This window comes from Saccopteryx leptura, chromosome 2, assembly GCF_036850995.1.
Source record: "Saccopteryx leptura isolate mSacLep1 chromosome 2, mSacLep1_pri_phased_curated, whole genome shotgun sequence".
NCBI classification, from domain to species: Eukaryota; Metazoa; Chordata; class Mammalia; order Chiroptera; family Emballonuridae; genus Saccopteryx; species Saccopteryx leptura.
The window spans coordinates 315,354,088-315,372,158 of NC_089504.1; the positions used below are offsets into that span (position 1 = coordinate 315,354,088).

Genomic DNA, 18,071 nt, shown 5'->3' on the forward strand with positions numbered 1-18,071 from the left:
CTGCAACACCTGGGTTTCCAGACTTGGTGGCAGCCCTGCAGATAGGTGCACACCAGGGGATCAGTTTGACGCTAGGAATCTGGAAGCATTCACTTTGGAAACAACGCCAACCTGTGTGAATGGGCCAGTCCCTTTTGGTGCTTGAGCCAGGATGGTACATGACTATGGCGTAATCCCATCCACATATAGGCAGCCCCAGAGCCTGTAGACACAGCCTTGGAAACACCGGGCTGCTTTCCTCAGGGCTGTGACGACAGTCTCACAGTGTCTCTGCCTGGGGCATTGGTAGGGTTTGCAGAGTGATGATGGATGGTTTTGTCCTAACCCTGGGGCCCCATCCCTTGCAGTGTGTTCTCTGGAGGTTGTCACCACCCCCTGCCTTGTCCCAGTGAACCCCTAAGGCACCTTGGGTGGAAAACCCATGTGACCTGTCAGTCGGCTGCTGCTGACGTGGTGGTGTATAATCCAACAGTCATTTGTATTCCAGGCAGGTCTGAGCCAAGCTGTAAAGTGCTCTCGGCATTTAATCCAAGCCAGAGAAGGGTTTTATACACATCCGCTCCCGAGGATGCAGACGCCTCCTCGGAGGCTATTGCAGGAGAAGGAGGAATCCTTTCTCTGTTTGCTGACTTGCTTGTTTCCAGTTTTTAAAGTCGGGAGAGGAGCTGGCGGGAACGGGCCTTAGGGTGGATGTGAGCTGCTGCCTCCCAGGCATCCCTGATATGCACATCCGCAGGGCACCACCACAGCGATGGCCTTGCAGTGACCCGTTGGGCTTGGGGCAGAGCAGAGCCCTCCCCCACCCCCCACCCCCATCACATCGCAACAAGGCAACATGTAGGAGTTAGGGATACGCAGGCATCATTTCTCCTTTACAAGAGCGGAAAATGTCACACAGATGGGTCCCCAGTCCTGGGAGGCGGCAGAAATGATACTCCAGCAAAGATGTGGTCACGGAAGGAGTAGCTGCTTGGGAGAACGCCTGTCTGCACAATATGTGACTGCCCCAGATTCCTGACAGAGCCTCCGGGGGGGCCTTGGTTTCCTAGGCAATGGCTTCTTGAATTAGTAAGAGCATTTCTGCTGCCAAGCCTGAGGCCTCAGTGCTGAGGCAGGTTCTCCATGGGGCCCGTGGGTGCGGCAGTACCACCAGGGCCACCCTGCTGGCCCCAGAAGGGAGTGGAGATGCGTGGTCCACCTTCCCCTGAGAAGCGGGTGTAACACCAGAATTCTGACTGTCAGCTGAAATGTATCATGGTGGTGCTGGGGTGGAACCCTTATTGGGTGGCTGATTGTTTCCTGGTGACATTGCAGGGTTGCAAAGGAGTTAGCTGCCCCCAAACAGTGCTATGCCGGCCTGGCATGTCATAACATGAGCAACGCGTTCTGGGGCTCACATGTCTGTGCTTCTGCTGGGTTAAGGCGTCCTGTTTTCTTTAACTCTCAAGTGAAGAATTGATTATGTTGTCATCACAGCGTGGTGGCACCGGAGTGGAGAACAGGCCTGTGAGGGAACCTGTGGGTATGGGGACCAAAACTGTCCCACAGAGCCCAGGGCTTTCCAGTTTTAGGATAGAAAGTCCCACATTCCGGGGACACACCTGCCACCCCCACCAACTCCCAGGCAGACTGGGATGGTTGATTGCCCTACTAGGGAAGCAGGGCTTGGAAAGAAGTCAGGAAGTTCAGGGAACTGGGGCTTGTGGGGGAAGCACTGGAAGTCTGTGCACAGCCGGGGAGCATTGAGCACTCTGTGTCCCTGGGGGTGGGGGACACGTTATCACATGCTACACGATATCACATGATCCTATTATGCACTCGGGCACTGGTCTTTCAGGTCTGAGAGGAGGAAAGGAGGCTGAGAGGCGCAGACAGACGATAGGAGGGACACCAGAGACGTGGGACCAGTCCTCGATCAGGGGCAGCTTGGAAGCTGGGGCCAGAGATATCCAAGAAGGAGGAAGTTGTCGAACAGCCAAGAAGCTAAAACTGGGGGAGAGACTAGGAGCCAATACTTGGCAACCAGTGCAGTGTTAATTAGCGATGATGGCAAGGTGAGGGAGGTGGGCGAGGAGGCTATACGTGGCGTTGGAGCACGGAGTCGGCAGACGGGGCAGGAAAACTGTTTCCACTCTCACTCCAGCTGTGCCTGGCATGGCAGGGGACAGGGGCAGGGGACAGAGGGTGGGCAGCAATCCCAGGCCACCCCCCCCAGACAGGTGCTGACCAGACACACAGGTAGGAGTGGCCAGGGTGGGGCCATTGGTCACAAGGTGACCTGATGGATGTGGGGACAGTCATGCCAGGACGCAGGTGTTGTTTTTGAACACTCAGAGGGAAGCACTTATGTTGACATAGTTTGCTCTGCCCGTTGGCCATGCCTTCCCACTGACAGATGGATTTGCAAACAGGGACACTGGTTGGTTCTCAAGGGCCCTGTTCCCTTGATGGCGAAGAGTCTTATTAGCACAAGCTACGTGGGTTGGTGCCGTCTCTACGAGCTGGACTCCCTGAGCTCCAAGTTCGTGTGACTGAACATCCTGGCACAGAGAGGGTAATTGGGTTTCATTTCTCGTTCCAGCCAGCTGCAGCTGACTAGGTTGGGCTGGCTGCCTGGAGGGCTGGGCTGAGGCGGAGTCTGAGGCTCCTTCCAGAACCAGCAGGAACGAGGGTTGAGATTGGCCAGCCCTTTCTGCCACAGTCAGGGGCTTGCAGCTAATGAATGTCCTCGGACTTGGCTGTCCAAAGCACAGTCCCCATTATGTCTGCTTATGAATATACTAGGCCAGTGCTTCTCAAAAATGTTTAAATCACTGGACTCCTTTCTTCAGATGAAATTTCACATGGAAACAGATCAAAGCGAGGCTCTTCTGTCCAAAGAGAAGGGAGAGGGCTGGGTGCCTCTTCAGTTCCCCTCTTGCTCCTGAGACACCTCCATGGAACACAGTTTGAAAAGCACTGGGAGGCACTGCTTTAGAAGAGAGCCAGGGAGGATCTCTCTGCAAGGATGATATTTGAATTGAGACCCAAGAAGAGCTAGGGGAAGGCCTTTCCAGGCAAGGGAACAGCAAGTGCAAAGGCCCTGGGGTGAGTATAAGTTTAACTAGACACAGAACGCTCTTTTGTATGTCTATCATGCAGGGAGTGAGGGGCCTCTCGTCATCCCTCACAGGTCTCTCAGTAACTGCTCGTGAGACATAAAGTGGCAGACTCTAAAGACCTGGTGCCAGAACTGAAGGTCTGCTACTGGGGACAGAGGAGGACTTCGTACTTGCCCAAAGGACCATTGTTCTCTGGGTGAATGGAGAGAGCTTGCAGTTCCCAGTGTTGTACTATCTATAGACTCTCCAGCAGAAACATTTAAAATCTTAGTTCCCAAAACCCCAGTGAGGTGGTGGCCACGGCGGTAGGAGGGAAGACTCCACTCCACACTCCTCAGTTCTGAGAGTCAGGTCCATCACACTGGGTCAGAGAGCCGTTGCCCGCCATACCCCATCTCCCCCACTGTGTGTCAGAGTGCATGGTTATTTCAATCATCAGAACATGAGAACATGCTGCTAATTAACAATGACAACACATCATGCAGCCCGTCCATCAGTTTATTGAGAATCTGCCTTGCGCCTGCACATACCCACTTCTAATTATTAATGCACATTTTCAAATTGGAGTTTGTAAGTGCGGAAGGACGGAGAAATGGAAATCCTGGAATGCAACCACGGACAGTGGCGGGCGTGGAAACTCACCCAACCTGTGCCGCTCTTCCTCATTGGCACACGGCATTTCCTAGCAGGTTGTATAGACGGCCTGCTTAACAGGCCATCTTAAGGGAGCACCCTGAAAGTTTTCTCCCCATCCATGGAAATAGTGACCAGTGCTGATAACACAAGAAATTTCAAAAGGTTTTAAAGTCTCAGAACAACTAACAGGAAGTTAAGGCGGGAAGACGCCCCCCTCCCAATTAACCATGTTAACATAACAAGATGTATGTTATCAGCAAATTGGGCCACTTCCAATGGGTAATTAGGTCCACAAGGACTGAATCTCGTCACTCTTGATTTATCAACCGCATCCTCTGCGTCCTGTCCACCCCTCTTGCAGAAGACGCTATTAGAATCGTGCGCATAAGGCTGTTTCAGCTCATGGCCACTTGGGAGGAACAAAACTTGTTTGAGGTCAACCTTCTTTCCCAGAACAAATCACTGGGCTTAATCAGGAATCTCACGCACCTTCCAATGAGGAGACATTTTTTAAAGTACCCTGTGTACAAACGGTTTATGTAAAGTCCTTAGCTGACCTCAGTCCCATCGAGAGCTTTGATTTATAAAGTGATGACTCAGCCCACAGATGTATGTAGCTCAGAACTTTCTACCAGGCTCTGAGCTATGATTCCAAGTGCCTTCACATCTCAAGGGCAGCGGAGATTTGAAATCAGCGTGTGTGTGCGCACACACCATTCACACACACACACACACACATACACACACACACACACACTTCCTGTCCTCAGTCTAAATTCTAGTAAATAATATCATTGCATGCCCAGGTTTCCAAACCAGGACTTGAACGTGTTCTTGAGGCACAAACAGGCCAGCTCTGGTTGGTAGGAATTTGGATTATTTGAAACTGGCGTCCAAATGAAGCTTGCTTCACCTCCTGCACTCCTGGGCCATGGCTGTCCCTCCGTGTTAGTGCTCCCCCCTCTTTCCTTCCAGCCCCCTTGGCTACTCCCCCCACTTGGGTCTGTGTCTCACGGTGATACCAAGGACCCCAGCCCTAACACAAGGGGCTCCCCAGGCTGATCAACAGAAGTCACCTAAGGAACTCTTAAAAATGAAAGAGTTCCTCCCTCTTCCCCAAGAGATTCTGACTCAGAAAGTTTGGGGCAAGCCCTGGTCTGCCCTGGACGCCATTGTGGAATTGCGTCTGAACCGCAGTGCACAGCAGGGGGAACCCGTGGGTGCTCTGTAACTCTCCCAAGTCTGGGACCACTGTTCTTCCAAGTGACGATGGTGCTGTTAGTGTCTGTATGTTGTGGCTGTCCCTACACACTCATGCATGTACACACACACAGACATGTGCATGCATACAGACCTGGGCACAAACACACACGTGCACACAGATACATATGCAGCACCTGTGCCTGGGTCACCCCGAGGCCTCGCCTCCAGTTGCCTCTCCAAGCAATCCTTCACTGAACAGTCATTCTCTGGTGCCCTGCTCCCGCCTAGCAGTCCCACCCCATCCCCCCTGCTCCCAGAGGACTGAGCAGGCCCCTGACTGGTCTCAGCACTGTCCCCTCCACTCACGACATAGTGGTCTTTGGAATGCAGATCAGAGACAGCAAAGTATGTCCACCCCTGCAGGCCTTCCACCTAGAGCTCAGACCTCAGGGGCTCTCTGCTCATGTGTTCACCCCACTCTCTGGGGCTTCCTCTGGCCCCTCGTCCAATAGCAGCGCCTCACATATGCCCTCCAGCCCCCGAACATCCTGAGATCTAAGACTTTGTCCCCAGGAGGGACTAGGCTCTCTATCCAAAATGCAGTCATAGGCCAAAGGCATGAAATCTTTCCCTGATCACTGCCCCTAGAGTCTAACGGGATGGTCCATCGTACGGCTCCCTGACCAGTTTTGGAGCTGGGTGCTCAGGCACAAAGCAAAGCAAATATAAATAAATAATAATAAAAAATAATAAAACTTGGTTAACTTGCTGGATGATGCTCTAGGACTCTGCTTTTAATTTTCAGTTCTCTGGTTGTTGGTAAAATTAAGCATTTTTCACATTTATTGCCCATGAGTATTTCTTCCCCTGTGATTGGACCTTGGATGACTGGTTTCCTCTTTGTCCAGTAAAACGTTTCTCCTAACCTGGTGGTTCCAGAGTGTGGTCATTGGACTAGCGGCGTCAGCATCACCCAAGAACTTGTCAAAATACTGATTCTCAAGCCACACCTGGACCTACTGAACCAGCTGCTGTGGGGGAGGGGGCAGCAATTAGCTTTAGCAAGCACTCCTGGAACACCAGACCACCCTACCCCTGACCGAGAGATACAGAATTCATGCCGATTCCAGGTGGACAGCAGCAGGGACCCACGAAGGGTAACCACCTTGTGTGACACCAGTCTTAAATAGCGCAGAGGATAAGCCTGTAGACTCCGGAGCTGGGCCTGCCTGAGTTTGCAGCCTGGCCCTACCAGTTACTAGCTGTGTGATCTTAAGCAAATGTGTGAAGCTCTCTGGGCCTCAATCTCCTCAGCCAGTAAAACGGGGATCATAAAAGAACCTACCTCACAGATTTGTTGTGAGAATTAAAGGGTCAGTACCTGGGAAGCACTTAACACAGTTTCTAGCATGCAGCACTTAATATTAGGTATGATTGGTACTCGTATGGCCATTGACATTATCACAAGTTCACAGGCCTGAGGGCTGGAATAAATTGGCCACCAGGAGACAAGAGGCCTTAAATAAACATAAACATAATGCACCTCTCTTGTTCTCAACCCCTAAAAAAGTATCCTTCTCCCTCTACCTTCCATCCACCCAACCCAGCCTTTCCAAACTATGCCTACCTATGTCCTTAGGCTGCTGCTCTCATCAGTGGTGACAGGAGAAACACAAGACACAGAAAATAACTGGGAAAAGCTCTTGAACTCAAATCAGGTACACCAGCTATCTGTATTGGTTTAAAATGGGTGTACAATTCTATAGCATTTTATAGCATCCTGTTTCCTATATCAGCCATCTCAATGGTTCATGGGACCAGTGTTGTTGTTGTTGTTTTTTTAAAGAGGAAGTCATAACATTCAGTAAGTTTGTGAAATGCCTCACAAGATGAGGTCAGAAAGGTCAGCGTGTGCATAGTGGCTTGAGGATCTATGTGGTGAGGAGTTGAGCACGGAGCCTCTCGGACATGCTGATGCCACTGCCACTTTGTAAAAGTGTGTCTCATGGGGTTAGCATGCCAAGGACAACACATTGGGAAATGTCCTACAGGAAACAGGAAAGGGCTTCCAGGATTTGGATGACCTATTGGCGAATGGATTAAAGGAAAACCCAATATTGGTAGACATTATGTATAGAAAGAAAAGAATAATGATATCTTTCTCTTTAAAGAAGTAGCAAATAGAGTGTTTTCTGTGTCTCCAAAGAAAGACAGTGAATTTTTTTTTTTAAGTGAGAGGCAGGGAGGCAGAGACAGACTCCTGTGTGTGTACCTCAATAGGGATCTATCCAGCAAGCCTCCTATTAGGCAATGCTCTGCCCATCTGGGGCCGCTGCTCTGTTGCTCGGCAACCGACCTATTTTATCACCTGAGACAGGGCCATGGAGCCACTCATAGCACCTGGGACCAACTTTGCTGGAACCATTCAAACCGTGGCTATGGATAGGGGAGGGAGAGAGAGAAGGGGGAGGGAGAGCAGTGGAGAAGCAGATGTTTACTTCTCCTGTGTGCCCTGACCAGGAATTGAACCTAGGGCTTCCATATGCTGGGCCAATGCTCTACCACTGAGCCAACCAGCCAGAGTCAAGACAGTGACTTTCTAAAAGCTTCAGAAAAATGAACTGAATGCTCTCTGCCTTGCTCCACCTGATACAAAACTCTATCATAATGTTTATTTAGTATCTTCCCAAAGGAGATGCTTCCTGAGTTTGTCTAGGACTGGACAGTTAATGGAGAGCAAGGAAGGCTTGATCCCTCAATTTTGTTCTCCTCTCCACAGATATTTCCAGATGTTGAACTTGTTTGCGAGTTCCTCTTACCTCGATCTTTTTTTTTTTTCTTACTCAAGAAAACTGAAACTGTAATGAGCCTCACTTCTCTCTTTTTCTCTCTCCCTCTCCTCTCCCTTCTCCTCCCCATTCCTCCCACCACCCCACCGCCCCCTGTTTCTTCCCTTGCTTTTCAGGAACCTTCTGCATCATATCACTGTGCACTTGTGTGGCCGGGATCAACTTTGAGCTGTCACGCTACCCTCGCTACCTGTACGGACTCCCAGACGACATCAGCCATGGCTATGGATGGTCCATGTTCTGTGCGTGGGGGGGCCTGGGCCTCACGCTCATCTCGGGGTTCTTCTGTACCTTGGCCCCTTCTGTCCAACCTGTCCCGAGGACCAACTGCCCTAAATCCAGACCCGAGAATGGGACAGTGTGCTAAAACAAAAAACAAAACACAAAAAAAACCCATACATATATATATATATATAAATATATATATAATATACATATATAAAACAAAACTAACCCCAGATGGTGCCAATGCCAAGGGGGAGTGGAATTGGCTCAGGCACCCGCATCCTGTCAGACTTTGTGTTTGCTGCCCCATCACTGAGATGGGGAAGGCGTTCCCACCACATGGCTCTTCCATCAGCTCTTAACTTTTGGCTCCATAGTTCATTGAAGACAGAGTGAACGTCACCACTCGCGACAGGGTCCTGATCCCCGTCACGCACGAGGACGGGGTGGTGGGCGGGGAATTGACGGTGCTGGAGGGTTGGAGTGGCACCGATGTGGAGAAGGAAGAGTGCCACCCCCCTGGGCCAGTCACCCCAACACCGATCATACCACAGAGAAGCGACGCCCTTATCTGCAGAATGTCACCAAACCTCTGAGGCCCTGGTGGAACCATGCCTTCACCTGCTCTTCCTGTTCCGGTTCCCGTCCTGGCCCACCAGCGACACCCAAGGAGCGGAGGAGGAAACAAATCAAGAAGGAGGTTTTCCCTTTGCTGCCAAACTTTTGGACCAAGTCCTAGAGGTGGAAATGGGGAGAGAGCAGCCTGCTGAGAGGCGAGATCGGCATCGACCGAAGAACACCTCAGAGGATGCTCAGAAAACCTAATCTTACCTTCCAGCTGCCTTACACCAAGTTAAGCAGGAGGCCACCCTGCCCCCAGCCCCACCTGCACTCCCTGGGCAGGACCGGAGCCTTGGAGTGATGCTGTGATGTCTGTGTGTGGTGTGCGTGTGCGTGCATGTGTATGTGTGGAGTCACCACTTGGGGTGGTTTCCTTTCTTCCTTTTCACCTTTTAAAATGAAAGCCCTGCATTATGACTGTTGTCCCTCTACCCAGCGGGGTGGTGTCGGGGCCCAGCCCCGAGGCCCCGAGACCGGGAAGAATAACGAGGCTCACGTGGGTGCCAATTCTGCAGCTTCCCATCCCTGGAGAGTGGGTGTGTGTGTGTGTGTTTGGTGGATGTTTTCTGAGTGTGGGTTTTATTGTGCGTGTTGCATTTTTTTCTATTATTTTTAGTGCAGCTGAAATTCCCAGAGGGCAGAAAAGGAACAACAGAACCACTGGGCAGAGGACCCTGTGGCTCTTCGCATCACAGTTCTGGGACACCCCGGGATTTCATCCTCTAATTTCTGGAGTTCACTACATAGCTGGGCACAAGAGCCAGGAGTGATGAGGGGGACACAGTTCAGGAGGGGTGACCCCTGCTGCTGTTGTTCAAGTCTGTCCACCACATGAGACCTTTCCCTCCCCATCGTGGAAGCTGTCCTTCATCACTGGACATCCACCCTTTCCCCAGAGGCGACTTCTGTCCAGGTGAAAGGAAAAGGATCACATGCAGAGAGAGCGCCTCCATGCCCCATGGGCTCACGTTTGTATGATATTGTGTAAATTGATGGAGAACTCTTGACTCTTCCCATCTTCCTCCTTCCCCTCTTGATAGTCAAGGCCATGAATCCCAAAATAGCCGCCATGGTGCCTAGCGCCCAAACAGAGGTGGCCTGCATCCAGCCCGGTGTCTCCGGCTCACTTGAGCAAATTGGCGTGCACCAGGTGACGGAGCTACAAAGTCAGCCAACAAGCTGTGAAGGCCGGAGGGGCAGAGGGCTGCCAGGTAGAGTGGGCAGGAGCAGCTGACCGCCACCTCAGCGACCCTGCTGGGGCTGAGCAGCCCCGGGGAGGCGAGGAGGGAGTCCCCGAGGTCTGCAGTCATGCATCAGCCTTGTAGGTGAGAATTCAGTTGCGTCAGGAAGAAATAACGCTTTGAGTACCTTGCCAACCACTCAGTAGCCTCCCTTCCCACTCGTGCGCCCTGTTTCATCATCCTTCCTCAGGCCTCCGCCTTTTTGACCTGCTAACCCCTTAGCATCTGCCTCTCCCACTCTCCCATCCACCCACCTGCTAGTCTCGCCTGTCACCTCATCTTCCCTTTCCGGCTGTGTGTGTCCATCCGTGTGTGTGTGTGTGTGTGTGTGTGTGTGTGTGTGTGTGTGTGTGTAACCTGCATCTGGATAGGACCCCTGCTGTGCACGAACAGGCCTGAATGTGGTCTTTGTGTGCGTGTATTTCTCTGGGGCGTTTTGTGCATACCTGTGCCAATATGTACCTGGACACAGGTGTGGGTGTCCTCTGCAAGATTTCCTTGCCCGCGACTCTGGTCAGCTCCCGTGAAAGGCCTCGCGTGCGAGCGCCCTGTGTGTGTGTGTGCGCGCGCGCTTGGTGGCGAAGGTGGGGGTTGTAGCAGGAAATTCTGTTGACTTCCAATGCTGCTTCTAAAAAAGGTTTCTAAAGCAGAGAATTTAGTCTATAAAAAGGGAAATCATTTTCGGGAAGGTCCAGTTTTCAACTGTACAGGGAATTGTTTTCAAGTTTTCTTTGAGAAGTCAGATTTTCCTCTTTAAGGGGAAAAGCATGCTTGGGCTTGAGGAAAAGTGAGGAGAAGTATCTCAGATTGAGAAGCCTCTATCTTCCTTCCAAAGGTCTTGAATGGGCTCCACTGAGCAGAGAAAGGCAGGTGTCCACCAGCATCTGTTTGGGGCCAAGGGCTTGTGTGTGACCCGACCCGAAGGCCGGCTGTTTTCCAATTGCAGGAAAACGAGGGAAGGATTCTCAGTGGGGCCAGTGGCTATCCATCATCTAAACTTCTCTGGAGTAACCACATTTGAGGATCTTGCCTCCAGACCTATCATTATTTATCCACTCTTTTTTTTTTATGCCCTGCTTGCCATAAATAGATCGTCCACTCTCTCCAAGCACTAATCTTTCTGGTAGACCACTAACACAGCTAATCGTACCCCTTTAAAATCGCCCTGAAATGTTGGGAGGGCTCCTGGGAAAGAAGGAAACCATCTGGGCTACCAAGTCACCATCGGCAGGGTAGGAGCCCTGAGCTGCTTTTTATTTATTTATTTATTTATTTATTTATTATTATTATTATTATTATTTGTTAAGGGGGCCAGATCTGTACAGACACATACAATCTGGGGTCTGATCCGGCTTGGGGCCCAGAACATGCCCAGCCACATGGCCGGGAGGGAAGCCCTGTATGGATGGCAAGTCCCGGCCAGTGGGAGACCTTCCCAGGTGACCTTGATCCCCCAGCACAGACACTGGAGCTCAGATTAAAACATGCCACTCCAAGCAGTTGCTGAAGCTCCGTGGTGGGAGGTGGCTGAGGGAGAAGAAAAGGAAGAAGTGAAGGAGAAAGAAGGGGGAGGCTTGACTGTGAGACTCTTTATGTCCAATTCTAACTCCATATCAGAGAAGAACCCAGCGTCCTGCGGGATTTAGGGTTCAGCAACCTCACGAAAGCCCCCAGCCCCCACCCCGGGTCAAGTTCAAATTCCTTACAGGGCTGCATGCAGAGTCTGTGCCCTGGTCTGTGTGACGTCATGTGTTCTGAGCTCTGTGCGTGTCAACCTTGAGTGTAGGGGCCACTTCAACTTTTATTTCCTTCCTTCTCCTGTGAGATTGAGGATTCAGGAAAGTGGGGTGTCCACCTGGAAAGAGGTTCTATTTCTCTCCCCATTTTGGGAGTTCTGGTTTCTTCTCTTCTTTCCTTTTCCTCTCTCCACTCCTACTTTTCTTCTGCATCAACAGTGGTCAATTAGAATAGTTAAGGAATTTGTCTCGAGAGAGGCGCAGGCACTCCAAGCAGCCCCACCCTTGCCTGTCGTGGAGGTAGGTTTTATAAGGAGGTCTGTGGTTCCTGGGCATCAACATAGAACAAACATTTTTAAAATGGGCCTGTTCCAGCTTCAGCCCTCCTTCCCACTAGCTAGCTCCAGCCTTTCCACAGCTCTACCCTTTCAACTTCAGGGATCATGAAGTCACACAGACCTGACAACCCCACCAAATCAAGACAGCGTGGCCGTAAGCAATGCCCTGGGCCGTGGTGCTGTGTTGGTATGTGTTCTTGCTAAGGATAAGGGAAGAAGATATTACAAGAACTCTGAGGCTGGGCCCTACATCTTAATATTGATCTGCAGTCCTAAGAGGCCTCAAATGAAATGATCACGTTTCTTTGGGCTGAGTCCGTGGGAGGATATGTTGTTTTGGTCTCTGCAGCTGCCCACCTGAGAACCAATTCAGAATGATGAAATCCAGTGTGTCGCAAATCTAGCAACATGTAGAATCGACTGTCTTTACACATTGTATGCTGAGAGCTCTAATTCCCTGATGTTCAAGTATGGGGAGAAGAGAGGGAAGAAATACACTTTGGTTATCTTTGGTGTCATTTGTGTAGGACTCATGCTTGACTCATAGTTAAGGTAAAGCCAACTTTCTAAAAATGTCTTCTTTGCCCTGAGGACCAACCATCCAAGTGGACACATCCAGCCCTTTCCAGGGAAATAGGAGAAGTCATAGTGAGAGGTGATTTTGTCACAGGTAACAATATTTGGGGCATGCCACCCAGTGGGCTTCTGTGCTGTCTTCCATCTGGTACATCATGGAGTAAGGGGACAGTTTTTTAAACACCTGAGTTGATGGACATGAATGATTCTGGTGTCTCTCAAAGCAGTCGACTTGGCGGACTATGTTCGGCCTCCTTCCATTGACGGTGCCACGGTGCAAGGTGTTTCTTAAACATTATTGTTTGTCCTCGGACGACATTATTATTGGCTAGTTGATTTCTTTTTTCCAAATAATACTTGCTCATTGTAGAAAATTAAAATAGTCAAATACAAAAAAAGAAAAGACAAAAAAGATTGTTTATAGTTCCGTTGCTCTGAGGCACCAGGGTTATAGCCCCAACATTTTCCGGTCAGTGGTTGTCCCTGGTTTGGAAGTTGGGGTAGGAGGTCAGTTCTTGGTTGCAGAACCACACTGATCCGTGTGGACTTGACCTTGTTGTGTTCAAGGCAGTGAGAACGCAGGTGCTCTGAGCCCCCAAAGATAGCAGAGAGGGCTTTGTACAAGCTCCCATGCCAGAGCTTCGTGGCAGGTTTGGAACAGAGCTAAAAGTTTTCTACTTTGGGATTTTCTTTCCTTTTCTTTCTTTCTTTCTTTTTTTTTTTTTGTTTGTTTGTTTGCATGCCATCTTCATCTAATATAGGTGTAAGCGCGCTGTCGTGGGAGTAACTCAGTGGTTACGCCACACGTGTGTAACCTAGAGAGTGTAAACTTCCTCCCGGCTCTGCCCTGTGGTGACCTGTGACTCTGGCACTGTGACTCTGTCTGCTCCATACTTGAACTTCCTCATCCACGAGATGAGAACAGTGATAACACTTTACCTCATGGTATATCAAGGGTGACGAAAGAAATTGCAAAGCAATTTGCAAGCATGAAGTGTCACATCCATTATGCACTGTTCGAATGATCCTGCAGCAGCAGACCCCCTGCCGGCTGTGGAAAGGGTCATCTTGCATGAGAGGTCACCCTGGCCGCCTGTCAACTTCAGCCCGTGGGATGTCATTCCATCATTCAGGTCCTCTGGAGGAGTTGGCACCCTCATTTCCCCTTCCCCGGGCTTGCTGCCTTTTGTCTAGAGCCAGTTTTGCAAAGGGCACTCGTCCTTCCTCTTGCGTATTGCCAGAGGGGATGGCGTGAGTAAACCATGTGGGGCAAAGAGCACATATATGAGCTAAAACAGGTAGCGCTTAACCAAGGCCCATGGTCAATGCCTTATTTTTTTCCTTTACCATCTTCCTAACATTATTTCTAGCTGTCCACGCCCAAGTTGAGGGAGCAGATCCGATTCTGAAATGTTCTAATGGTCTGTTCAGTTTAAGGTGGGAACAGGGTTCAAGGAACCGGGGTCTGTCTTGTTGGTGGTGGGTGAAGCTGATGGCGTCATGAGAGGCGCGTGGGTTCTTACAGGAATGCCTCTAGGTGATGTATTCCCTGGGAGAGGTTCTGGGTGTGAACCTGTTTGGGAAAACGGATCCCTAGCTTTGGCACAAGGGAAGAATTCACTCCCAGAGGGGTCCACACGCTTTCTGCTCTGTAGGCGATTGGGCTTTGGTGTTGTGGTGAGACCTCCTCTCTAAGGGATGGCCAACTCATTGCTCCCTATCTGGGTGGAGCCCCACCAGGAACAGGGGGACTACCCAACCGTAGGGGGTGTCTGCTCACTATTGAGAAACAGAAAACTGGGTGTGAGCTCCGGAGTTGCATAGCAGAAGCTCACACCTGGCCTCGTTCAACAGACACCAGTCTCAGCAATCAGAGCTCCTTGTCTTCATTGCCAGGGACTGGATGTGGCTCCTTGTGGGGACTCTGTGTCCCTCTGTCCTCTCCTGCCCCCATTTCTTCCTCTGGTTAAGCCTCTCCCTTCCTTTCCTGGTCACCTGTGGACCCCTTCCCAGCCTGGATGTGTCAGGGTGTCTGTGTTGTTGTGAATGTGACAATGCCCTTCTCACTGAGCGCTTTCACTAACCCATTCTCATGGTCCTTTCCCATTTCCGCCCACGGTGAGACTGTTTTTGCTACTCAAGACTATCTGTAAAAAATGTACAAATAAAAGTGGATACTAAACGTAGGGGGAGGGACTTGAGACTAAGCGAATGCAATGATGTAGCCCTCAGTTTTCGGAGGACTTTATGTGGACTGCCCCAGAATCCTGACTGGGTGGGATTTGAATGGGAGGGAAGCCATTGGCATAGGACTTTTTTTCTGGCTGTTTCTCTGACGGTCACTAGTGTCTGCTTGTAACTCTCTGTTCTGAAGGCTTTTGCCTTTAAAGTCAAGTAGATTTTCCAAAACGTGAAAGCAAGTCATGCAAGTCTGACAGGTGAAGGTGATCCTGAAGGTCGAACACAGGAGACCTGGGGGTCAGGTGAGGCCTCGGGCAAGCCTTGTTACCTCACCGTGTCTCCGTGCCCTCCCAGCCAGTCAGGGAGCAGGGGGCTTCCGGGGGCGGGGCTCCCGGGGGCGGGGCTTCCAGGACACCAAGTCTCCTTGGCCAGTCTTCTGCTATTTTTAGAGAGGCTTTTTGTCCAGTGCTGGTGTGCGCTCATGTATGGAGGTCCACCTGGAGGGTACCCCCAGCGATGCTCACCCCACTTCCAGTCCTCAGAGTGTAGCCTCAAGCTCACAGCCAGTTTGTGCTCAAAACCTTCGATCTACCTTTCATTCTCAGATGCCTTCCCCCCCCCCACTACACACACTCTTTGACGCTCTTGTTTTACTGTGGTCCCTGACAGAACTTTGCCATGCTAGGGTAAGAGGAAGACGACCCAAGGATAGGATGCACGCAAACCACTTTGTACTCTGTGACTCACTATACAGCTCAGGCTTGTGGGATCAGGAGCAGGCAGTCCCGCTAAGGGAAGCTGCCAAATCAGAATGGATAAACCCCAGGCAGGCAGTGGGGGGTCGAGACAGCAGTTAGCAGAGGGGAGTTGGGAATAGAATGAAGATAAAGAAACCTTTTGGAGGGAAGAGGGCAACAGTCACAGAACATCCTCAGCATGGCAGCAGAGAGGGAGCCCCACAAAGGCAGAGCATCCGGAAGTGAGAGGAAGTAGGAAAGAGAGGCAGGGTGGGCTATCTGATCACACAAAGAGCCGCCCCACCTCCAGGATCGAGAAGTCCAGCTGCCTCTGGAAGGGGTTTATAGTGGGCGTAACCAGTGACCTAACCCCACCCCTCCTTTCCAGACCTTCTTCTTGTCTGATGTTCCATCACTATCAGCTTCCCGACCAGCCTCAGGAAGGCCATTTAAACCAGTGCTATCCTACAGAGACATCATGCGAGCCACAAATGCGATTTTAAATATCATTCCAGTGGTGATAAAAATAGTAGCCCCATTTTTCAAAGTCTAGAGAAGCAGGTGAAATTTAATTTTAACACAGATTTTTAACCCAACATGTCAAAACTAGTATTATTTTAACACAAAATCCAATATAAAAAATTACCAAAGAATGGGATGCTTTATTTTTTCCCCCAAATGACACCTTCGAAATCCAAAATGAATTTTATTCTTAGGAAGCATCTCAATTCATATCAGCCACAGTTCCAGTGCCCAGTGCCCATGGCCCCTGGGTACCAGATAGGATGGTGAAGGTTTACACTCTCTGTCATGAGACTGCAGGGGTCCTCCTCACCCATGACTCTCCCAGATCTCACATCTGATGGAGGCTGGAGGTCAGCATTGGCACAGAGCAGAAAGAACAAGAGCCATGTCTAGGCTGCTGTCCTGGCTTCTGGAAGTTTTGCTCCATTTGCCTGGTTACAGGAGAAGACCAGTTGCTTATCCACTACATGTCACACCTGCCCAATAGGAGTATCAGCTCTGCCCCCAGGCATAATCCTAATGACCCATCAAGGTCGTGGAGGCCAAAGCAAGTCTCTTACTTCAGCTCCCATTATCTTACAGCAATGGGGGGGGGGGGGGACAGACAGACTTTTTCTTTGTCAAGAATAAAGATCTCCACAACCTTTTGTTATCTGGTCCAGTCACCTGCTAATAACATCTCATCAATATTTGGAGTTCTTGGTTCTATCCCTTGTTTTCCTTAAATTTGTATTTTAAAATTGAATGCAGAAAGAGGATACTCTGGGAAAAGCAGTGGCCATAGGCAAACTGGGTGCCCTAGGAGGTAGCAGTGACAAGCTCTGTTCTTTGCCCTGGGACTTGCTCGTTCCACCATTGCCTGTCTCTCCCCTTCCCGGGACCTTCCTTCAATTTATAGAAACCTCTTTTGTTCAGGGGAAAAAAGACAAGTAGCAAGATCTTAGCGTAGAGAACAAGATAAAATGTTAGCAAGCAACCCTTCATTCTCAAAGCCTTTCAAAGAGCCAGTATGACAAGGTTTGACTCATTTACTGAGCCTTGTGTTACTGAGCAAAAGAACTTGAGCTGATTTGGTATGGTTTATATATATGATCATTAGACAGGGACCATAGCCGAGGACACCCTCAGACACCTGGAGTGTTTATGGTCCATCAGATTATTTGCTCAGTCAATATAAATTTATTTACCTTTACTTTAATTTGCATAGTGCTTTCTGATTGGTTGGACAAAGAGCAGTGTGTACTGCAGGATTCCAACACGCCTCTGCCCTTGGAGGTAGCAATTTCTGTGGTTATTGGTGCTAAAATAAGATTAAATATTATGTTAATTTTATTCTGATACGATGTGAATAAATGTGTTGTTTAATTTTAACAAGAATGCTACATCTTATCAGATCTACTGTACTGTCTGTTCCTTCTCATAATTAATTACACGAAAGGTGATCCAAACCACATCTTGAAACTCTTGTGCTATTCTGAGAGGTGAATTTCACAGGGAAGTAGGAGGGGGGGATGACAAGGGACACTGCTAGGTTCCTGTGACTTTGCGAGGGCTGAGGAAGCAGAGAGCATTCGGAGACTTCACTGACACAGACTGCATCGTGCAATTTTCTTTTTCAAATTGGCAGCGATACTGTATTTCCATCGATTGAAGAAAATAAAAAAGTGTCTGGTAATTAATGGAAAAACAATAAAAAATAAATAACCTGTCAGTTGTGGAATGTAAACTGATTAAACAATTAAATAAAGAAGATCATGTTGTGTGTTTTAAGTGATGGTGTCTGCTTGGGGAAGCGGTCAGCACTGCCGTATTTGATGGAGGACAATAAGTCCCCCTGGGGTTTTGTGGAGGAAAAGATGGAACAACTCTTATGTAGATAACAGACTGAAAACTGATCTCAAAGGAAATATACAGCTCACAAAAATTAGGGGATATTTCAAAATGAATATGAAGCAATAAAAAAAGCAGTTGATTTTTTTTTTTTTTTTTTTTTTTACAGAGACAGAAAGAGTCAGAGAGAGGGATAGATAGGGACAGACAGGAACGAAGAGAGATGAGAAGCATCAATCATCAATTTTTTGTTGCGACGCCTTAGTTGTTCA

General features: G+C 49.6%; 1 protein-coding gene across 1 annotated transcript in view; it reads left to right on the forward strand.

The window, feature by feature from the left end:
• Positions 1–17,739, forward strand: part of TMEM178B (transmembrane protein 178B) — a 316,572-nt gene extending 298,833 nt beyond the window's left edge. The window contains exon 4 of the mRNA XM_066362896.1: positions 7,906–17,739. Coding sequence (XP_066218993.1) covers positions 7,906–8,156 — 251 coding nt within the window. The 3' untranslated portion in view covers positions 8,157–17,739. The remainder of the gene's footprint in view (positions 1–7,905) is intronic.
• The last annotated feature ends 332 nt before the right edge of the window (positions 17,740–18,071 follow it).